The sequence below is a fragment of the Passer montanus genome, unplaced genomic scaffold, assembly GCF_014805655.1.
Source record: "Passer montanus isolate IOZ18808 unplaced genomic scaffold, ASM1480565v1 scaffold47, whole genome shotgun sequence".
Classification (NCBI taxonomy): domain Eukaryota; kingdom Metazoa; phylum Chordata; class Aves; order Passeriformes; family Passeridae; genus Passer; species Passer montanus.
In genome coordinates, this window is record NW_024369596.1 from 73,561 (window position 1) to 95,845 (window position 22,285).

Genomic DNA, 22,285 nt, shown 5'->3' on the forward strand with positions numbered 1-22,285 from the left:
CATTTCCTGCAGGGCAACCAAGTCTCCCAGGAGACAGAGCTGGGGTTCCAGCAGAGCATCCTGCTACACACACACAGTGATCACAGGGCCGTGGCAGGCAGTGGAGCATGCATGGGTGAGTGCAAGTAAGGGAACGCATGAATGAACGTGTGCCTGGGAGTGCAGCAGAGAAGGGACTCCCCCGATACCCACGCAAACCTTCCAGCACCTCTTACACTCTCTGTCTGTGCTGCAGATCTGTGGAAAATCATGTGGAAAAATACAGGCACAGGGTCAGGTCTTGAAATTTGTCTTTTTAATAAAAAGGCACCTATAAAACAGGTCAATACATTACAGGCAGCACAGATACCCAAAAACAAGCCTAAAAATTGTTTCAAATAAAAACCAATAAGATGTCTTCACATATTGTATTTATATATTTATATTTATATATATATATTTATATAATGGTACAAAATGACTGGGGAAGTTTCTCCATGGGATGACAGAGAACAGGTCAGTCAACTTTACCTCAATGTGAAAGCTAATTCCAGGTGTGTGATTATCCAACATACTGAAAGATGCTGTTTCCCAGCATTCGCTTTTTTGGAGCTGGAAAAACATGGCAAAGTCATGGCTAAAAGATGGGCAAACCTTCTACTGTGATTAGGTGGAGTCAGTACACAGAACTCAAGGTGAGGAGCCAAGCAATAAACTACAAGACACAAGACTAGACACAGGTCACGGCAGTGGGCAACCAGCTGATGGCAAACCTTGCCCAGGTCTAACAAGGACTGGCTGTCACTGAGCCTCCAAAGGAACTCCTGCCACATTGCTGATCACAGACATGGTTGGGAGCAGCCCTCAGGGCACAGGGGTGTTAGGCAGCATTTCTTCTCCCCATTGTTCAGCCATCACAGTGGTAGGGCTAGGGCTGGCTCCAGGGCAGTGAGATTTTGCAGAAGAGCACCAACTGCTGCTCCAGAGTCCTCAGCTCTGACCTAGCATCGGGATTTCCCTTCTGTATCCAGGGCTGCTGAGTCAAAAGGCTTATTGGTCACTGAAGGACAGGTCTTCCTCCTGTTGCCAGGCAGAAATAGCATCACACTACCATGTCCCTGTGAGCACTCAGCACTAGTCTTCTGAGCACGGCACAGCGTGTGCCACAAGCCTGCAGGCTCCTGCTGATACAAGGACAAGGCGCTGCTGACACAGTGAGGACTGCAAGCCCCAGGCAACTTCTGTGTCGGGCTGGGCAAAAGGGACAACAGGGAAAGTACAAACACATGGAGATCTCAACCAGGCTAAAACAACAGCTATCTACAGGCAAACAAAAAAACTTCCATAGAGAAAATGTTATGGCTTCAAATTAGCCAAGACTTGCTGGTAGGTGATGAGCAAAGTTTGGGACTGTAATTGGTATTTGGATGTTTACAAGAAGCTACCAGCAGCCAACAGCCTGAAGAGCAGCCAAGAGAAGCTACAGCCTTTCAGGCAAGTCAAGCTTAGAAAGAGCTACATCTGTTTGAGCCACATCCTCCCGCATGAAACACACACTGAAAGATCAAGAATCCAACCAGATAACATGTCAGGTCCAAAGCCTGATCTTCTGATTATTCTTCTGCTCCAACTGCCTCAGCAGGAAGGAGAACTTCTCATGATTGTTCCTGTTTCACCACTTCAAAAAATGTTACTTTCTCACATAGTATACAACAAACTCCTACAAAGCAGGAGACTAGAGCAAGATCCTTCCTCAGATCCAAACCCATGCTTCTCACCTAGCACTACAAAAAGCCACAAAGCTTCAATGTATTCCTAACTGGACTTTATGATTCCATCTTCTCACAGACTGGATCAAGACAACTGCTGGGCTGATATTTCAGTACCCACCAGCCTTTCCAAATAGCTTGCAACTTGATAACAAGTGTTGCTGTTCACTCACTACTTGGCAATCTCCCTTTCCAAAGCCCTCTCCTCCTGGCAACAGCAAGTTGGGAAAGGTGAGCTCTGTTATAAGAGAGGTAGTGTGTTAAGCCTGGCTCTGCAGAGATAATCCTCCAAGCAGTGTTCCTCCAGCAACTGTGTGCCCCAGGTTCACCACTGGATGCTGGAATTGCAAGTCCTCACAGAGGTCCAGAGATACTGTGATGTGTGCAGAAACATGCGTGCATCATGACACATTCCCCTCTGTGAAAAACATGGGAAAGACCATCAGGGCTGCATGCAGGAAGAACCTTACGGAGTACAGGATGGAGAAGGTGGAGTGCATCCAGAAAAGCCAGAGTTGTCCAAATGGCATGCTTTTGCCAGCCTAGGAAATAGAGATTGCAACTCGACTGTGGCCTCTTCTGTCTGAAGCACAGGATGGCCATGCTGCTGACACTGAATGCTGAGGTAGAGTATTGCACTCAAGGCCAGGCCCTCTTCAAGAGCTGGACCTCTCCTGTGCCACAGGGCAGGGCTGCTGCCAGTAGCTCAGGTTACCATGGAGTGAAGACTGCCTGCAAAACTCTACAGATGAAGGACTGACAAGCACAAGGAAAACCTGGGAAAGCATTCAGTGGCTGGGAAGCAGGACACAGTGGTGAAGGGTAATGGATGGGTAATGGACTGGTGTAGGAAGGCTCCAGAAGATCAGGGTTCCCAGCTAGCCTCTCCTGGAAGCACTGGAATGCATCACCCCACTCACCTCAAAGCCCATCTGTCCCTACCCACCGCAACACCTTGCCTACAGGGGACACAGCATGAAGGGCAGAGAAGGGAGTAGAGGTGACAGAGCTGGTCAAGACCTTCAGGTCCAGCACGTTACCATCTGCGAAGCCCAGATTCTTGATGCTTCTCCAGCTGAAGGGCCGGCATCCTTCCCATCCCAGACACAGCAGCTTCTCCAGAGAGCAGCAACAGCTGCATCCTGTAAAACTGTGGCCTCTGCCCTACCAGATGAGCACCACTCCAGCAGCATTTCACTGGGGCTATCAGCTCCCCCCGCCCCTGGCCCAATGGCCCTTGGTGAGTGGTTATGTTTGTGTACTCGACCTAGTATCCATGTATCCACGGGACCTGAGAGCTGCATGACACTGCACCACCCCCTCTCCACACACATGCAAAACCATTCAGATTAGTGAACAACACAGGTCTGACAGAGTCACTCTACAATGGGATCTCTCAACACCCTGTGCACCCTGGGGATCCTCCTGCCTCCCCCACGGAGAGATTTCAATCCTTGTACACTGTTGCCTTGAGCATGTTTTTTTCTTTCTGTTTTTTAAAACATGTTTTGAGGCTTCTATTAAAACACAGAAATACAGGACAATTAAAAACCAGCACAAATTTTGCCTTTCCCAGCGACCTATTTACAGCTAGTTCCAAAAACCCTCTTGCACATTTTGGTTGCTTAAAAAGGAAGGACAAAAAAAAGAGAGAGGAAAAAAGGGCAAGAAAAACACTTGACAGAGGAAAACCATAAGTGAAAACTTTACAAACTGCCACAAGGTCTGGATGTCCCTGGTCACCACGCAGGGTTCAAATTAGCAGCCCCACTCCCAGCCTCTTCACCCTCCCCTTCCCCAAAAAAGAAAGGAAAAAGAAACCCAATTCACATCAAGTTTACTGCACATCTGGTTTGCTGTGTAGAGGCAAATCCGATATGAAAAGCATCCCACGTGGTGTCCTCCACTGGCATTGGCCCCCAACCCGCCCCCAGAGAAAGGTTTAAAAATGTTTGTAGGCGCAGCCCCATCCCACCCCAGCCCTGAGCGCCAGTCAGGGTTAAAAAGGCAAGTTCGCCATGTTCCCAGGCCCGGGGATATAACTCATCTGGCTGTCCAGGGAGACACTCCTCTGCCTCATCTGGTGTGTGACCATGAGGTTCTGCTGAGGCGGGGGCCCCATGAGAGAGCCCTGAGGTGACATCATATGTCCTGTCTGGGCATACATCTCCCCCGACACAGACATGCTTCTCTGCTTGGCCTGCATCAGCATGAAATTCTGCTGGGCCATCAGGCTCTGCTGCGGAGACATCATGCCCTGGTGCATGCTATTGCCCATCATGCCTTGCTGGGGCGGTATGCCTGTCCTGCCCAGCATGGGCACTTGTCCAGGATGGCACATGGGCATGCTGAGTCCCCTCTGCACGCCCTGCTGCCCGGGGAGGCTGGGAGCATTCATACCTGGACGCACGGGGGGCTGCTCAGCCATCATGTTCTGCAGGTTCATGAGGTGGAGGTTGGAAGGCTGAGATTTGGGTGCCTGGCTGTCGCTCTTGGGGAAATACTGCAAGGTGCTGCTTGGCTTCTCTGATGGGATGATCCTGGACAGGTCAAACTCCGGGATCCCCGTGGGCGTGGGGCGGATGACCTCACTGAGCTCGGGGTCGTTCAGCACCGACGCCACCCCAGGAAGCACGGGTGGGTAGGGGTCACCAATCCGAGGAGGGATGTTCTTGCCCATCATGTGCTGCTGAGGGGGCATCTGGCCAGGCTGCTGGGAGGGAAGGTCCTCGGGCGGCAAGGGCATCCCTGGCGGGTAATGCTGCTGCATCCCAGGGCCACCTCCTGCACTGGGGGCCATGGGCATGCCTCCGGCAGGAGATGGCATGGCATTGTGGGGCTGCTGCATGCGGGGGAACACGAGCTGGTTGGAAGGAATCATCTGTGAACTGTTGGGCACAGGGCCACACTGCTGGTTCAATGAGTCCTGGGGACCCGGGGGCAGCATCATGGGGTTCTGGGGGGGCACGCCCGCCCCTGGCCCACTTGGATGCATAGGAATGTTGGAGCCCAGAGGGTTTGGGGAGGACATCATGGAGGTGGGGGGTGGTTCGTGGGAAAGGGGCTGCTGACCAGGCAGGTTCATTCCCATGGGGCTCTGAGAGGATCCAGGCCCCACAGAGTTCAAGTGCAGTTGATTTGGCTGATTCCCCGTCACGCCTAAGGACAGGAAAAAGAGAGAAGAGTTAACCCTTCCTACAGACCTTTCAGGGCTGTAAAATCTACATGCTGAGAGCCTGCCAAGCAGTCCTGTTCAGAATGCCCTGAGCATGGAGCATGATGCCCAGAAAACAGCTCCAAGATGGGCTTACAAAGCATCAACATCAGGAAAAAGTGTCTCCAACTCCAGTTCCCCAAGCCCACAAGCACCAGAGGTCTCTTCCAGCTTCATCCAGTCCCATGCTAGATTTGTAATTTCTTACATTCCCCTGATTTTAGAGCCCTGACTAGCTCTGTGTGTGCCTTACATGGTCTCATCAGGGCTCTCAGCTACCTGAGAGGTAGCAAGGAGTGACCCTTCACCCCTGCCTGCCACAGGGTTTGCCACCCAGCAAGCTCCAGTGACCACACAACCTCGGGTGCTGAGGAGGAAAAAAGCAGAAGAGTCAGCAGCCCAGCACAGGTGCTGTCTGGGCGGGAAAGTCTGTGCCCATCAGAAAAGCAGAGCAGCCATCAGTGCCTGCAGAGGCAGCCAATGCATTTGCATGCCTGCGGTCAACCCAAGTGACTGCTCAATGGTGAAAGAGTCAAAAAGTTGATTTTTCATTTTCAAAATTGACAAAAATATTTATCAGACAGCTTTAGACCTCTAAATCAAGTGGTAGAGCATGTTGGAATTCCCCTTTGGGCTGGTCACCACGTGACAAAATACACTCGTTTGCCTAGATGTCCTCACCAGTGCCACCAGTTAGTGGAGCGTATCTGGCCTACTGAAATCACAACTGTGCTACAACACAGCCTTGCCTGTGCAGGCACTTGGGCTCCACTCAAAACACCAGACTCCCAAGCCCCATTCAGAGCACCCCTGTCCCACTGCACAGGAACACAAGGGCTCTAAGCAGGGGACCTCTGCCTGCAAGTCATGGACCTGAGAAAACTCCAGGAGCCATGAAAACTCGGGCCCAATACATCTCCATGGGTAAAGGTAAAAAACTTCCAGGTCTTGTGGAAGAAGGACTTCTCAAGCCAGACCAGCTCATGTCCTTTCACCTAAGCCAAAAGCTGATGGACAGCCTGGGCAGAGGGCAGGGATGTGCACAGGCTGTTACAAACAAGGGGAAATTTAAGCTATGTGACATGGCAGTCATGGGGAGATCAGAGTTCCTAATACTTTCTCCACCTGCTGCCTCAGGTCCACTGGCAGCAGCAAGACAGTCTGACCCCTTGCAAGCCCACCTCCAGAAGTAGATACCTGACATACTTCCAGGTGGGAGCATGGGCCTGTCTGGCAGCAGCTCATCATCAGAGGTGGCGATGGTTTTGATGGCATTGTGGTAAAGTGGTGTGGAGCTGGGCATGGCGTACTTGGACATCTGGGACATCATCAGTGAGAGGGGGTTCTGGGAAGGGGATGGATCTGGAGAGGAAGTAAAAGGCATGTTCGGATTCATGGTACTAGAGGTGTTGCTGGCTGGTGCGGAAGAGCTGCTCCGAGGCCCAGAAGGGAGAGAACCTGCAAGCAAGAGAGAGATCAGCTTAATATTGTTCACATGCAATGGCTTACTCCCACCAGATAGCAACCCTGTCCTCTTCTTCTGACAACAGTGGCCAGAGGAGGCTGCAAAGCACAGAGCTGGCACAGCACAGCACTCTCTGGACTCTGAGAAGGCTCATGCAGACATCCTGCTCCAGAGCAGTGACAGACTTCCACTGAAACGTGCCCCTGACTGCCCAGCACAGACACAGCGTTTGCTGTATGTGTCACAGATCTACCTGAAATGGCCCTGTTTGGACTCTTGGGAAAACATACTTGCTCTGTGAGATGCGGGGCCAGGCACAGGAACACGTGTCTTCCTGCTGCAGAGAGAGCTTGTGGGCTGGAGAAACCCTGTCCACACACTCATCAAAACTAAGCACAGACATGCACTCGCACACAAGACACCCAGCATACCCTGCTCCAGTGCTCCAATGGAAGCAGATGAGTTCATAGTGAGAGTCTGCTTGCTCTGGTTGACTCCTGGGCTGGGCATGGTGGCTTTGGGAGACGGCACCCAACCAGGGGAAGAAACAGCCATAGAAGGGGACTTCAGGCGGCTTGGTGAGCCAGTTGGAGAGCGGACGTTGAGAGAGGAACTCATCACTTGGGGGGACTTGAGGGGTCCAGACTGGTTTGAAGGTGGCATGTTGATCATCTGCGAGGGTGTCTGCGGGGACTTGAGACTGGCAGATGGGGAGGTGACCAGTGGCGAATGCACCTGGCTAAGAGTGGGAGACTTGAGGTGGCCCATACTGGGGGAATTCATCTGGTTGATGTTGATGGTGAGGTCAGAGGGCCGGCGGCCCAGCCCCCGGGAAGGTGCTGGGTGCATGTTGGCCAGGTTTCCCCCTGCTGTGGGAGTGGGATTGGAGGCTGGAGGCAGAGGAATGTGGCTGAGTCTGGTGGTGCCACCGATGTTCCCAACAGGCATGGTGCCCTGCTCAGGGCTGAACATGTCTGAGCCACTGCCCATCTCCTGGGGCAGGCTGGGATAAGACCCTTGCCCTGTCGAGAAGCCTTGCTGTCCTTGGTTGGGGAACTGCGAGGGAATCATCATTTTCTGGGGTCCCGTTAGTATTGCACTGCCATTGCCATTCTGAGCCCTAACCCTGGCCAGCTCCTCAGGGTTCATGCCCTGGTGGGGCATCATTTCAGGGCCCCTCATCTTCTGGGACATCATCATCTGCTGCTGTGGGGTCATCTGGACATTGAGGTTCATGTTCATGTTCATATTGACATTCATGTTCATGTTGAGGTTGCCAGGGCCCATGGGTGTGTCGATGTCCCGAAGGCCTGACTGACTCATAGGGGGGCTCAGCATCCCCCGAGTGCCTGCAAAATCCATTCCCATTGGGGCACTGCTCAGGGTCTCACCCGTTATCTGCCCAGCAAACATGGATGGATCCATCTGCCTGTGAGCCTGCATCATCCTCTCCATTTCCATGCCCTGGCTCATGGAGTTGCTGGATATCCCCATGGGCCTCTGCATTGCCACTGGGCGTTTCTCCATGAGCTGATGCCGCAGGATCTCCTCTCTGGCACGGGGATTCATAAACCTTTCTGGGTCTCCTTGCCCTGGTGGGTAGGGCAAGGTGCCTTGTGGAAAGTTCCCAGGGCCTCCCATAGGAGACATATCATCGCTCCATCCCATGCCAGGCCTGACTGGCCTCTGCATGGCATTCATGGGCCCAAGAGCATCCAAGGGCATGTTCTGCATCCCTCCAAAGCCAGAGACCCTCTGCATTTGATTCCCAGGGAACCGTGGGCCAGGGAAGGGTGGCCCTCCCCGCAGCTGCAGAGGGTCCTGCACATCTATGGGTCCCCGCAGCTGGCTGCCCATCCCTGGTGGCCACTGCTCTCCAGGCTTGCTGTGGTAGGGTGGTGGAGGCCCACGCATCATCATGCTCCCCATTGACTGAGGGATCATGATCTCCTGCATGGGCCGACCATGGATGCTGATCTGCTCCTCTTTCCGTCGCTTTTCCTCGTAGTACTCTTCCTGCAACTTCCTCCAGGCCACTTGCTCTGGTGTCAGGCTGTCCTGGTTCAGTCGCTGCATCATCATGTTCATCTGCTGTCCCATGTCAGCGCCAGGGTGGTGGGGCACCTCATGTTCCAGGCTGGGCCCACCAAGGCTCTGGGTCTGGGAGATCATGGACTGCAGAGGCTCTTCATACTTCTTCATGCTGGCAGGGGCCGCGGGGGGCTGGGCAGGGGCAGCCTGTGGCTGAGGGGCAGTGCCCCCCTCAGCCGCATTTTGGCTGGACTTGAGGAAGGGCTCGGCCTCGCCGCTGCGCAGCAGCAGGCGCTCAATGTCCCTCAGGGTCTGCAGAGAGCGCTCTCGGTGCTCCAGCTGCTCCTTTGAGAGCCCTTCTGAGTTCATGGTGTTCCTGGGGCCCAGGCCTGCCTGCCCATTCCCCGGCATCCCTGGGCCCTCTCCAAGGAGGCTGGAGCTGGGTGTGCCGGAGGAGTCCACTTGCCCAGGCTGCATGGTGCTGGCAGATGCAGTGGGCGTATTGGGATGGTTACTTCCAGGCTGGTTGTTGCTGCTATTGTTCCCCAAAGAGTTGGGAGTCAGATCTCTCCGGCCATCTTCACTTGTCCCTTCCTGGGGCAGGCTGCTGGGCGCAGGCAAAGGTGTTTGATTGATGGCCTGAGGTGGTGGGGCTGGAGGCTGTGGTGGGGGAGGCTGTGGCTGTGGTTGACTTGCTTGAGGGGCCAGTGGCTGGGACTGTGGAGCATTGGCAGCAGGAGGGTTAATTGGAAGTGGCTCAGCAACGCCCAGCACTTTAGGAGCAGGTGGTGCCTGGCAGAGAAAAGGGGAAGAAACTTGAGCAGGGAAAGATCCTGGGGAGGTATTCTTCCCTGCACCCTGCAGGAGACCTCTCTGTCCCAAAATTAAGCCTCACGGTAGTTCACCTTCATTCCTTGCAGGAAAAAATGTAGGTACTACTACATGATCTAGGAACGCACAAGCAGGTACTCTGCACATGTGACTGCGGGGGAACATGCCACAGCCCATCCCAAACTTTTCACAGCTGACAACAGCAAGGACTTGTGCCAAGGACTTTTGCAGCAAAGCAGCTTCCCACCCCACTGAATGGGCATTCTGGCAACCCCTTCTTTCACAGCTGAGCCAGGAGATGGGGGAGAATGACCACATCAGACTGGAAGGGTAATAGTCGTTAGCATGTGCCAACAGGAGCGATTGCTTCACAGGTGGAATACCTGGTCTAGCTTTGCCCGCGGGACATTCTGCTGATGGTAGGCCAGAATGGAGTCAGCTCGGCCCTGCAGGACAGCTTCTGCAGCTCTGGGGAGAGAGCACAGACCACTTGAGAACCCAAACCACTGCGCCCCATCCTACCCACCCAAGACCCCTCTGTTTTTCAGTTCTGCAGGAAGAAAGAAATCCCTGGAGGTAACCAAGGAGGGGGAATGTTCTCAGAGTCCTTGCATATGTCCTGCACAGCCCCCAGTGAGGATCTCCAACAGATGATCACTTGCCATTCAATTTCCCTCTTCCCATGTCCTGTGACAGGCTTTGCTTTGTGCCTGCTGCCATAAGGTGGTTGTCACCAAGATGCTTTGGAATCTCCCACACTGAACCTGCGCTACAGCAGAGCTCTAAAACTAGGCTAGTTTTAGCCTAGGCTAAACAGACTAGACTAAACTAACTTCTAAGACTCTATGGCTGAGACAAGACAGGACAGAAGAGAGGAACTGTGTGGAGAATACCATGTGTTACATTACACTCGCTGTCACACCCTCCCCTTAGACACTTACAAATCAGAACAATAGCCCACACTGCTTTGGGAGAATCATTTTGTTGGATGCCAACTACATGGGCTCCACAGTGGGTGAAACGGAGTGCAGAGCCAGGCCTCACTGGTAGGAAGTGGGCATTTAAGTCCAAGTTTGTCCACCTGCAGCGACTGCCAGCATACCTCACAAACCCCAGAGGTTTCCCACCCAGTGCAACCAGAGAGACACGGATTTCTCCAGCTCTCTCGTGCTCAAGTGCTGCATGCAGCAGGCAGGTGTGGCAAGGCCGGCCAGGGTTTACCGCTTACGTGTTAGCAAGGTGCGTTGTAAAGACGTAAACAAACTGTGAAGGCTGCTTCCCTGTTCCGCCGCCTCCGCCTCCCGCAGCCTCCGGCCGCAAGCCAGGGCCAGCACCATGGGGCACGCCGGAAGCGCTGCTGTCGCTCAGGTTAGGCAGCGGGTTGGACCCTGGGCCAAGCTGTGGGGCCGTGGACATGGCAGGATCTGCTACATGACAGCCTGCGGAGAGAGCAGAGAGCTGCGGGCCCGGCCGCCAGCAGGGAGCAGCGCGGCCCCGCCGGCCGGCCCGCGCTCCTCGGCTGCGTTAAACTGGATCCATAATTAATATTACTAAGCGCTGCAATTACCACAGGCATGCCTTGCCTTCCTCTACCTTAACCCAGCTGGCTCCCTGCTCCCCTCCAGCCACCTCTCCCCTGGGCAGCAGCTTCTGCAGCCCGACCCAGCACTTACACCGGAGACACTGCTGGGTGTGGGGACACTGCCAGCCCCTGCCCCTGGGCACCGTCACCCATTCTGCCAGGCAGACCTGGGAGCAGGCTGACAAGGCAAGCAGCGATGTCCCTTCCCGCACAGGCTGTGCACTGTGCTGAGAAGTGCAAGTGGATGTTCCAGAGACAATGGCAACAATGTGCTGGGAGGCACAGAGGCAACCCTCTTCTTGCTTTTCTACACGTACATGTTCTCCAACAGAGAGCATGGGGATCTCAGGCCCCACAGGACCTTGCCCCGTCTCTCAGATATTCTCCCTGTTACAGTCTGGAAGCAAAGTGAATTGTAGATACAAAATGTCAAAGAATGCTGATGCTTTTGGAAAACAGAGGAGACCTACAGTTCATTGTCCCAAAAAAAGCACACCTCAGGCCAGCTCAGCTCTGCCTGAACCACTGTCAAGACCCCAAAGAGCCTCTTTGCACTCAGCTGTCTTTACAACACAGCTGCAGAGAGAAAGGTGAGTGGCCTGGCAGAGACTCAGCTGCTGCAGCAAGAGCAATGCACATTGCACTCTGGCTGCCATTATGACCAGGGTAGTGTGGCCAGAGCAACGTACAGCAGGGACATTCAACCTCAACACCTTTCCCTCCACCATGCCTGTAGCATCTCCACAAAACAGGTCCAAGGCCTCACTGCACGGCCAGCATGCTCACAGCACAACGACCACCAACTGCACAGGGCCCCACAAGCACACACAGGCACAGCTAGAGGTGCCAGTGTCATCAGCCCTCCTGAGCCACAGGAAGGACCTGGCTCTATCCAAGCTTAGAGCGCTGAAGGGGCAGCCACTCACTGTGTGCACTGCTGATGGGTTTGTCGTCTTCCTCGCTGTCCGGCCCAGAGCACCACTCATCGCCGCTGTACGGCTGCTTCCTCTCCAGCACGCAGCGTCGCTTGCTGCGGGGAGCCACCTCGCCTGCAAAGGGACAGGGCCATCAGACCTCGAGGGGCTGAAGGGCTGGGCTCCTGCCCAGCTGGGGCTGCATGCTGGCAGTGCCAACCCCACCAGCATGCACTGAGCAGTAAGCCTTGTGCTAACATCTGCCCAGCACTGGTTAAGAACCTGAAGCATCTGCTCAGTCTGGGCTCCTTGTCTTAGCAGCCAGATCTAGTGAGACTTCCCTGTGAGAGCCAAAGTTTCAGAATGAGATGCATTTCATACTGCCTGAAAGGAATCTATGCACATAGGATGTATCCACCTGCAGTTCCAAACTAGAGCTTTGGACATTAACTGTAAATTTAAAGAGTCTTTGATTCAGCAATTAAAGGATGGGAGGGCACATTCACATCCTTTGTAGGAACAAGAGACAGACTCTGCCCTTTGTCAACATCAATCAGGCAGGGGCCTTCATGCTTCTCTATAAACTTGTATGCTCCCTCCACGTGTCCGCCCTCTCAGATGGGACTGATGCAGCTCAGAGAGGAAGTGGCTTGCCTAAAGGCACTTAGGGACTCAGGGAGAGCAATCAAACACAGGATGAATAACTTCCAGTTGTGTGCTTTAACTAATGAAACATCGTCTGGCCTTACTTTTTTTACATCGTCTTTTTTACATCATGACCATATTCACATGACCTGTCAGTGCACTAGGAACATAGGAGATTCGGGAACTTCTTATCAGGCCATTTTAATAATTTTCCTGTGGAAGTGTGGTTACAAGACAGCTCTGGGATAAAACTGAAAATGCTTCTGATCAGCAGTGTATGGTTACCCCTGTAACACTACAGGAGAAAGCCCTCCTGGTGGCAGGAAGCTCATTCAGGTACATTCTACCTGTTGTTCCATGGCACAGCTCTGGCCTAAGCCAGTCAGGCAACATGGCTTTGACTGTGAAAACAAATCCTTAGGGGCACAAGCCAGAGCTGCAGCTCTGCAGACTGGGTGTGAGTCCTGGCTGGAACCGAGGGCACCACTGGAATTTCTCCCCCTACAACTGTTTGTGAGATGCTCAAGTATCCCACACAGCCACTGAGCACAGAGCTTGATGGAATGCAAGAGGTTACAGGGAAGGCCACTGAGGACAGGGTAGGCAAAGGGTTTAGAAGCACTGACTCAGCCCTTTTCCAGAAGCCACATGCTGTAACACAAGAGTTATCCACTGCTGATGAAACCACAGAACTGTTCAGACAGTGACCCTTGCAGCACCTCCTTGCTAACCATGACTGAGTCGTTAGGCAGCTGCAACACCACAAAGCAGCTCTCTACCAACAACAAGAAGATAGAAAACAACTCAGATTCAAGTTAAAAGTTTGCACATTGCACATGCAGGGGCGTTCAGTGTAGTTTCATTGAACCATGCTGTTGCTTAGATGGCCTCAGTAGCCTGTGAAAACCAGTGCCAGATTCTGGGTGTAACAAATGGTTTAGGGAATGAAATGCAAAGCAAATGAGAATTCAGCCACTCTGGTCCAAAAACTGCAGATGTCACAAGCAGTGATGCAAAGACACACAGGCAGCCAGAACAAGCCTGAACAGACGACCCAGCACAGAAACCAAAGATGCTCCCATCCCAAGTCCTGCCAGGATGTTTGTAGCAACTGAGAGGAGGACATGCTGAGGCAAGGTCTAGGAGAGCGTTACCTTTTGATTCTGTGTCCTGTGATGGGGTGCTGGCTTCTCGCTGTTCTCCAGAGTCCACCGAGATGCTTCGTTCCCGCTTCACCTTGCCCTTCAAGGAGCTGAAGTTTGGGACAGTGTTCTGGCTGTTTTTCAGTCCAGAGTTGCCAGGGGAAATCTGAGTGGCCTTGCTGCCATGGCTGCCTGCCCCCACACCCTTTGAGCCCAAGTTACAGGTGGGTGCTTGGCTCACATTGTGGTGCTGGGCCAGGGCACTGCTGCTGCCTGCCTTGCCATGGCTGGGCAGTTTGTTGTCAGGGTGCATTGGCTTGGCTAAAGCTTCCCACAGTGCCAGTGGAGGGAGCTCGCAGGCCCTTCAATCAGAAACCTGCAAGAGAAAAGAGCAGCAAGTCAGCACGGTGCCCCTCACACGGGTGCAGCTGCTGGGGGCACAGCACAGGACCAGAGCAATGGGGCTGTTACTTGGTCACAGGGCCAGACAAAGTCCATGGCAAGGTACAACCCAGAGCTGCTCATGCTGGGAATTAGCCCTGGCCCCTTTGAGCAAAAAATCCTGCTCTGCAGTTACTCACTCACTGGTGAGTAGAAGGATGCTCAGAGCTATTTTGCAGGTGTTTCCAGAGCTTAGACATCTTTGTGACCCTAGAGAGAAATCGAGTGCCCTACTGTTGTCAGGGATCCCCTTTGCTGATAAGTAAGTTTCCTCTGTGCTGCAAAACACACAGAAGACAACTAGACAACTGAGCAGACAGTCTTGACACAAGCCTATAAAGAGAAAACTGGGACAGAGCAGGGGACAAAGGCTGAGGCAACCAAGAAGGAGGCAGTGGGTTCCAAGGCAAGGACAGAGATGGGAAGTGCAGGCACTCATCAGACAAGCTCTGCCTCTCCCGGGGGCCTGAGGGACAGTTCCAGCTCTGCTTTAAGGCTCTGGGTGAGGGGGTGTCCACTTTAGCAGGAGCTTCCAGCCCAGGAGGATGATGCAATGTGCCACATGCCTGGATGATGCTCTCCTGCTCAAAACCCATCTCAGTTACCTGAATAGCCTCATAGCCTGAGGCAGAGTTTGGCAGAGAAGAGGAGGTTAGGGCAGAACACAGAGGTTTCTGGGCTGAGGGACATGCATGCAGCTGAGCAATGCTGCAGCAGCCCTCCTTGCAGGATCTAGTTGCCTTGGCAGAGTCTCATGCTCACACTGGGAATATTCCCCTTGGAACTGTGCATAGGCATTAGAGATGACCGGGATGCAGTTCTGTATCACACTGTGTATTCTGGAAGGCCACCACAAACCCTTGGTCCAACACACAACCCTAATCCTGTCACAGTCGTTTTTACTTCTTGGGGAAGCAGAGGGAAGGGGAGTAAACCACATGTTCATGGAAGCTGAGGCAGTACTCTGTTTGCTCACATCTGCTATATGCTTTGCATGACACCTCACAGTGCACCCGAGAAGCTTCCCTGTGCACAGAATGAGAAACTTCCCAGCACACAAGGAAGGGGGTTGCTGTGGTCTGCTCCTCCCATTTGGACCACGCAGGCCAGATGCTGTGCACAGATTTCTTCTGCCACCCAGGGACAGGAAGCACCAGCTCCAGACCAAACCCCAGGTGTCTAAATAGTACTGCAAGAGCTCAGCAGCACTACACATGCTGCTGCTGGCTTGCTGAAGGTGAGCCTGGAGACAGCTCTAGCAAAAGCCAAGTGCTTGCTCTGCCAGGCAAATTACTGCACCCTTGCAAAGAAAGCAGAGTGAAGCACATTTGGCAGACCCATAATCCCCAAAGATTGTGATCACCACAAGGCACAGGCTGCAGCTTGTCATGCACCATGAGGGAGTCCTGTGCTTGCAGAAAGGCTCTTCTCTGCAAAGGGGTCTTCTCGGCACCTGCCTCCCTGCAAGCCGAGCCAGGGCTGCTGGCATGCTCTGCAAACAGTGCTGTGGCAGGCTCGCCCAAGCATTCTTCCTTAGTTATGCACAGCTTGGCCTATCATTGCTTCCCAGCTAGGAGTTGCTAGCTGCTCCCTCCTCCTCCACCTCCGCCCCACACACCTCGGTGAGGGCTCTGCTCTAGCCTGGAGGAAGATGGTGAGCTACGGCGCTGATTAATTTTCACAGCACATAAGGGAGTTGCTAGCCCTTTAAGTGTCAGCCAGTCTCGCTTGCTCGCTCTTGTTCTCCAGAGACCTATTAATAGCAGCTGGAAAGATCACATCACTCTCTGGATATTTATACCCCTCATTCCACACCAGGAGAGATTTATGTCAGAGCTGCTGTCCCAGTGCCTGCCCAATTGCTCTGTCAAACCACTTGCAGGGGGAGGGGAGTTGAGCGGGGAAGGAGACACGGAGAGGGCAAGCAGGGAGGAGGAGAAGGTCCATATGGCACAAGCTGCAGCATTAAGCACACATGCTGCCTGCAGTCGCTGGCTGGCCAGCCACAGGGAGCCCTCAGCCCCACTGGAAGAGGCTGCTGCCAGACAGCATTCCAGAAAGCAAGCCCTGCAGCAGCTTCTGCTGCTGGTGGCCCAGAGCCCTCCCCCAGCTCCGCTCTGCCGCACTCGCAATCCCTGCAGCGCTCTGCACCGCAGCCCTGAGGGTCACAAACCCAGGGACACTGGCTGGCTACACCCGCTGAGGACGTGCTTCCCCTCCACGGCAGGCTGGGAGATCCAGGTCTGCCTGCAGCACATCTGCACGGGCATGATATTGTGTTTGTAACACATCCCAAAATGCTTCACTGAAAATGTGAATGCTCAGCAGCACTGCAGCACAACCCCAGCATGGTGAATACTTCAGGGAGGGAGGAAGAAAGAAGTCCAGGGCCCTGAAAAGGCCACACCTACAGAGTCCAGAGATAAACCTCCTGTCCCTCTGGTTCTCAGATGAGACTGCATGGAACACACACTTCAATCGCAAAGGACCTGGCAGCTGCCATGATAAAACCTCCAGGCACTGCCTGCAGCGTGGATGAGCCCCATCAGCTGTGAGGTTCCTCCAGAATTTAACATTTGGGGGGCACCTACCTTCTTTCTTTATTTTGGACTAGGCTGCTGCTCCAGGGAGGTCATTCAAAACCTTGCCTGAGGCAGGATGGAAAGCTACCCTGGGCTGACAGAGGGACCTGCCTAAACTTTGCAAAGCCTTCCTCTTCTGCTGTCCACTCAGAGGGATAACACTTGCCTCACAATTCCTAATGGGACAAATGCAGAAGCAGCTGCCTGAAGATTCTGCTCTGCTTTCAGGAGTAGCAACAGCTGGATTCTGTTGCAGATGGATAGCAGGGATCCGCCTCAGCCTCTCATCTGTCTGGCCGCAGCATGACAACAGGCATCTCGACGGCTGTAAGCTCCTTCCACATACCCTGAGATTCAAACTACACTTCAGCAGGCATGCCATACATCTGGGCCACAGAAGAGAATTAACTAGAAAGTAGATACAGTGACACCAGGAGACAAACAATTCAAAACATCTTGAAAAGAACATGACAAAAAGAATGCTGCACAGAAATCTGTCTTTCTCGGCAATTTAGCAACACACCCACTCCAGCCTGGTACTTTTAAAGACAATAGCAAACTTAACTCCCAGTGGCTAAAGCAAGAGATTCCTGGTTTCTGCCCCTGGCTACCACCAATCCCAAGCAAGATGCCTGGATTTTGGGTGCCTTGATTCCACCATCGTTACACAGGGGACAACCCAGCCAACCTCATGCAGGGAGGAAGGCTTTCAAGGCACAGCAAGTATCTGTTGAACAAAGGGCTACATCCAAATGCAGACCGTGTTTGCACCTGAAAAGCCACAGCTTTAAATCAAAGGCTGGGACCTTAGCAGACACTAAATCTTGAAGCAAAATAACAAAAACTGCTTTCAGGAAGTCTCCTCCAATGCAGTCTGAACAGCAGCAGAGGGAGAGAAGGAGCAAGCTCTGGGCAGGAGAGACTGGGCTGGATATTTGCAGTCTGGGAATAGCTAGCTGATAGCTGAAGAAACCTGAAACCCCCCGCTGCATTCCCGGAAGACTTTCTGGTGAATCATGCTCCAGCTCTCTCCAAAGGAAGATAACGTGGATTCCCAGCACAGCTGCAAAGACGAGGAGCCCACACCTGCCACCAACCTTGCAGCTTCCACATCTGGGGGCTGGCTGGCACTGCTGCTGAGCTGTCCCTCTTGGAAGAGGCGCCAGAGGGGAAGCCAGGACAGCAGAGCCAAGATGATTCAAAAAGGCAGGCACTTCACCACCCTCCCTCCCATCGGATGCTGGGAAGAGCTCTTGTGAAACTCAGATGACCACCAAGCTGTGCACGCACAGTGGATACCAGAACCCAGGCCTCCTGAGCTGTGCTGTGTGTTCCACAGCCCACAAAACCCAACACACAAGACACCCAACATCCTAGCAGTTCTTGAAGTCGTTTTGGCAGGCCCTGCTGATCCCCTGTCATTTGGAGCTGTCTTGAGAAAGATGAATTTCTGTGGGGCTACTTGGCCACAAATCTCAAAGGTCTTTAGTAGAACAAAACCTCAGATTCATGTTCCCCTCCACCTAGGGACACACATCCCATGTAAAGTGGGTGGAAGCTGAGGCTCAGAGACAGCAAGGTGAATTGGGAATGCCATTTGTTTTCTGACCAGCACCCTACAAGCTCTCTCCTGTAACAGCTTCAGCCCAATCAGGGTTAGAAGACCTTTTCTAGCCCTTACTTGTCCCCCTAGTTAAACAGTTTCTCCCACTCTTCTCCTCCTTACTGCAGCACTAGCCAGAGCCTGGTTTCCTATCCTGTGCTGAGACAGTTTCCAGGTCTAACACTAAATTTGCAGATCCTTCTAGCTTCCCAGTTCAACTGGTGTATTCCCTACAGAAACCCTGCATGTGCCAAACATTACTCGACAGTCACACGCAGCTCCCTTGGGATGATAACAAGGAATTGCCTGACACAGTGGCTAGTGTGCATCTGGCTAGGGACGGGCCAGCGAGAGACCTGCAGGAAGCTGCAGGTGCCCCCCGGGAAGGGCAGCACAGCCACCCTGTATGCTGCAGCTTGGCAGACTGCAGTCGAGTGACAGAACCCAGCAGGTCAGGAAGCAAAGCCAGAAATCTCTTCCAAAGGTACTGCTGCTGCTGAGGGAGCTTCAGTTTCCTCTGAGGCAGGATCTCATCCTGCAGCGTATGAAATCTGGCCAGGAACATGGGCTGCTGTGACAGCTGGACACCCCATGCAGCCTTTGGCTGTGCTGGGATGCACAAAGACAAGCTCATCTGTACATGAATGAAACAATTTCCCTGAGAAAACCCTTCTGGCAGATAACACCATGGGCTGCAATGCAACACAGACCTCCCTGGACATTTGCTACGTGGGATGAAGAGACCTCCTCAGGCATTTCCACTGTGTTTGTGCACAGGGGTTACTGGGACCGGGCAAGTAATGCTAAAAAGCCTGGCTAGTGAGCTGTGCCTCACACTGCCTCTGCTATACCAGCTCTGTGAGCAGCAGGGCTCACAGCTGAGACCTTAAACCCACACCTTTTCCACAAGAATTGCAAGGGAGACAAGTCTTGCCTAAGGTCACAGGTAAACAGCTGATGTAGCTGAGCCTATGAGGACAGTGTTTCACCTGCATCTGGATTCAGTGACCACCTTAGAATCCTTTGGCAATAACAAAAGAAGTCTGCAATGCCAGCAGTGTTCAGGATTGGAACCCAGCAATGCCAGAACTTCCTGAGGAGCTTCCAAGCTTTAACACAACAGTTTCTGCTCTTCTTTTTACAAGAAAGTCTCTTTGCAGGGCTCTGTGACACACTAGCCATGGTCAGCAGGGAGGGCCATCACACTGGCAGCCTTCCCTACCCCTGTCTCCAAGCCAGAGACACAAGGGCTCCTGTCCAGAAGCTTCATATTTCCAGGGTGCCCCACCTGTGGGCCCGAGGGGGAGCCCGTGGGACAAAGCCACTAGATGTCACCGTCACCCAGGGCACACAGAGCCCGCCAGGGCTGAGCAGGGCTGGGCACGGCGTGTGCCAAGGACACCTAGGCAGCAGAGCCATGCACCACATCCCTACACTCCTTCAGATTAAAGCAGCACGGAGATGCCTGTTGCACACTGCAAGAGAGGGCTGGACATCCACCTCGCAGAAATCTCCCTGAAACACTAGCTCTCCCTTTGAGCTCAGATCACTTTCCAGCCTGAAGAACAGCACAGTCTTTGCAGACAGGGTCCCACAGGACACCCTTGTGGCAGGGACTCCTCTGCCACCTCTCTCAGCTCCAGGTACCCCACCTGCACCCTGCTGCACAACCAGCGGTGCAACAAGTTTGCTCATGGCAGAGAGCTGGGGAAGAGCTGTACTCTTCCTGTGCCCAATCCTGACACTAAATACAACACACAGAGGATACACCCACACAAAAGGAAGAAGTTGGAACATCTGCAGGCCTGTGAGGTGCCTGCATTGCAGCACCATGTCTGTGCAACTGGGCACACACACGTGTGTAGCCCAGCACAGCTGGGAGCTGGCAGAGGAATGCAGGAAAGGGGGGAAGCAGGGTAGCTGCCCCAGCACCTTGCCCCCACACTGCCCTCTGCCAGCCCGGGCTGCAGGAGAGGTGCAGTGAGCTGCTGAGCACTCCTCCAAGATTATAAATACCAGGCCCAGCAGCAGCAAATGCTGGGCTCTATAATTAAACCACGGCTGAGGTCACTTCCTTTTCCCAGCAGCTCCCTCCAGCCCCCACCCCCTTGCCTTGCATTTGCATGCCATCATGACTAAGGCACATCAGGGTGTAAGGTCATAGGGGAAGCAGCTATGCAACTACCTCGCAGGAAATTCCACCCTGGGAAACCTTTCACCTTCCCCAGCGCAGAGAGGATCAGCACAGGCAGCTGATCCTGCAGCTGAGCGGTGGCAGCTGCCTGCAAGCAGTACTGGGGCTACAGTGCTGGGCTGGGAGGGAAGGGAGAGACCTCGAGGAGAGGGGAGCCACTGCTCTCCATCCAGCTTCACCACCAGAGTCTGGGCTAGCACCCATCTGGAGAGGTTTCCCCACTGTGCACCCCAAGACTGCAGCTGCTCTGCCTCCTCACCATGCTTCACCTTTACCCCCAGAAGCCTCCTCCATACATAAAGCTGAAACTCCCCAGCTTCTGCCACTCAACAGGTGCAAAAAGCAGCACGGCCTTCCCCACAGACCCAGTCCCGAGTCTGGGGGGCAATTCTGCCCTTATGGAAACACTCACACTCACACTCAAACACTCACAGAGCTCCTCCAGAGACACAGTGATCTAACCCTGGCCAAGCCTCCAACCACCCAAAAGGAAACCGGCAAAAAGGAGTAGGAATTGCCCCACCTCACTAACTGCATCCTTCCGGGGAGGCAGTGAGCCCTGTGTGGCAGCAGATGTACAGCCAGGGATGGACAGAAAGCCCAGAGGCAGCCTGCCTGGGGCTCCCCGCACAGAGTCCCTCTTCCCCACCAGGAGAAAGATCTCATTAACTTATGACTGGCTTCTGACATTCCTCCAGCTCTGAGGTTTGCAGCAGGCTTTGGGGTTCGCAGTGGTCCTTGTGGCCAGAGGCCAAGTGCCCAGAGTCCAGCAGATCAAGCTCTGAGGCAGCATTGTTTGCACTAGGTACAGTAGCTGGGGTCATCAAGTGCTCACAATTCAGCCCTTGGCCCTCCACAGTTGACTCTAGTTCTGCCCTTATTTAAGAAACAGAACATATTAAGAAAAGTTATTGCAACAACAAAGACCGGGGTACAAAGGAAGGGAGAAGAGTGCAAAGGCTACTGAGTGGGAGGAAATAAGAGATCTTTTGGGAGCAGGATAGCTGTTTAAGTAATGATATAAACAAGTTAGCATCGGGGTGTGCAGAAGAACTAGTTGGTGACTTTAACAAGGCATCTATTAGGTTTCTAAGTCCTCAGGTGTTTGGATTACCAAGCCAACTCTCCAGTCTCTGAGCTAGCATGAGACATATCAGGGTCGCCATCTCTGAAGACTGACATCCAGAAAGTTTCCTGTACAGAGTCTTAGCATGTTATTCAAATACCTCTTCCTCTCCGTCGTCCCACGGATATCTGGAGAGGAAGTTTGTGACAGAGCAGGGATGCTAAGGCAGCCCTATAGCCCCTGGAATCAGCTGATCAGGACACAGACGCAGCAGAAAGCTGTGGGGAAGCACAACTGCTATGGGAGGACAGTGCAGAGCCAGCGAGCAGAGCGGGACACGATGGCCCAGCTCCTCTGGCCAGCGACAGGGTACTTGTTGTCCTCTCCAGCACACGGATATTGTGCTCTGGCTGCGAGCCTGCACCCGCAGCGAGGCACGCCTGTGCCCTCCAAGACTCTGTCTCCACAACAACAGGAACCAGAAGCCACAGCAGACCCCGAGCAGCTCATTGGCCCGAGATCACATTACAGGACAGGAAGGAAGAAGGCACTTTGATCAGTCTGGAATTGCTTTAAACAGGTTCTACACCGATATCTCAGCCACTGGAATTAACCCCCCACCACCCTACATGTCCTGTTCCTAAAGACATGCCCTGCTCCGGCATGCACATCGGGGCCCAAGCAAGCCAGCTCGGGGCGGCTGCTCCGAAGGAAAGGTCATGGCAGAAAGCAGCCTAGAAGAAGGCAGAGAGCCTCCCTAAGCCTTGTCAGAGGAAATCAAGGCTCAACGGGGTCCTACCTCTCTGGTGTATATCTTTAGCACAGGT

At 53.4% G+C, this 22,285-nt stretch overlaps 1 protein-coding gene across 2 annotated transcripts; it reads right to left on the reverse strand.

Moving 5' to 3' along the window:
* Window positions 1-273: 273 nt before the first annotated feature.
* BCL9L (BCL9 like) lies at window positions 274-13,973 on the reverse strand. Of its 2 annotated transcripts, none has more exons than XM_039721745.1 (7): window positions 13,585-13,973; window positions 11,798-11,920; window positions 10,518-10,728; window positions 9,673-9,757; window positions 6,859-9,250; window positions 6,169-6,420; window positions 274-4,907 (listed from the first exon to the last, which is right to left on the reverse strand). In XM_039721745.1, the coding sequence occupies exons 1-7, from the start codon at window positions 13,883-13,885 to the stop codon at window positions 3,748-3,750; spliced, it is 4,524 nt and encodes a 1,507-aa protein (XP_039577679.1). In that variant the 5' UTR covers window positions 13,886-13,973; the 3' UTR covers window positions 274-3,747. The 2 variants fall into 2 exon arrangements, with proteins under 2 accessions (XP_039577679.1, XP_039577678.1); XM_039721744.1 differs by having other exon boundaries at window positions 6,160-6,420; window positions 13,585-13,972.
* Window positions 13,974-22,285: the final 8,312 nt, after the last annotated feature.

Excerpts from the sequence above, each read along its gene's own strand:
- BCL9L (XM_039721744.1), bottom strand. The coding sequence starts at position 13,885 with ATGCACCCTGACAACAAACTGCCCAGCCATGGCAAGGCAGGCAGCAGC. Across the intron at positions 11,921-13,584 it reads ACAGGACACAGAATCAAAAG|GCGAGGTGGCTCCCCGCAGC; the intron begins GTAACGCTCTCC and ends GTCCCTTTGCAG. Across the intron at positions 9,758-10,517 it reads ACAACGCACCTTGCTAACAC|AGCTGCAGAAGCTGTCCTGC; the intron begins GTAAGCGGTAAA and ends CTCTCTCCCCAG.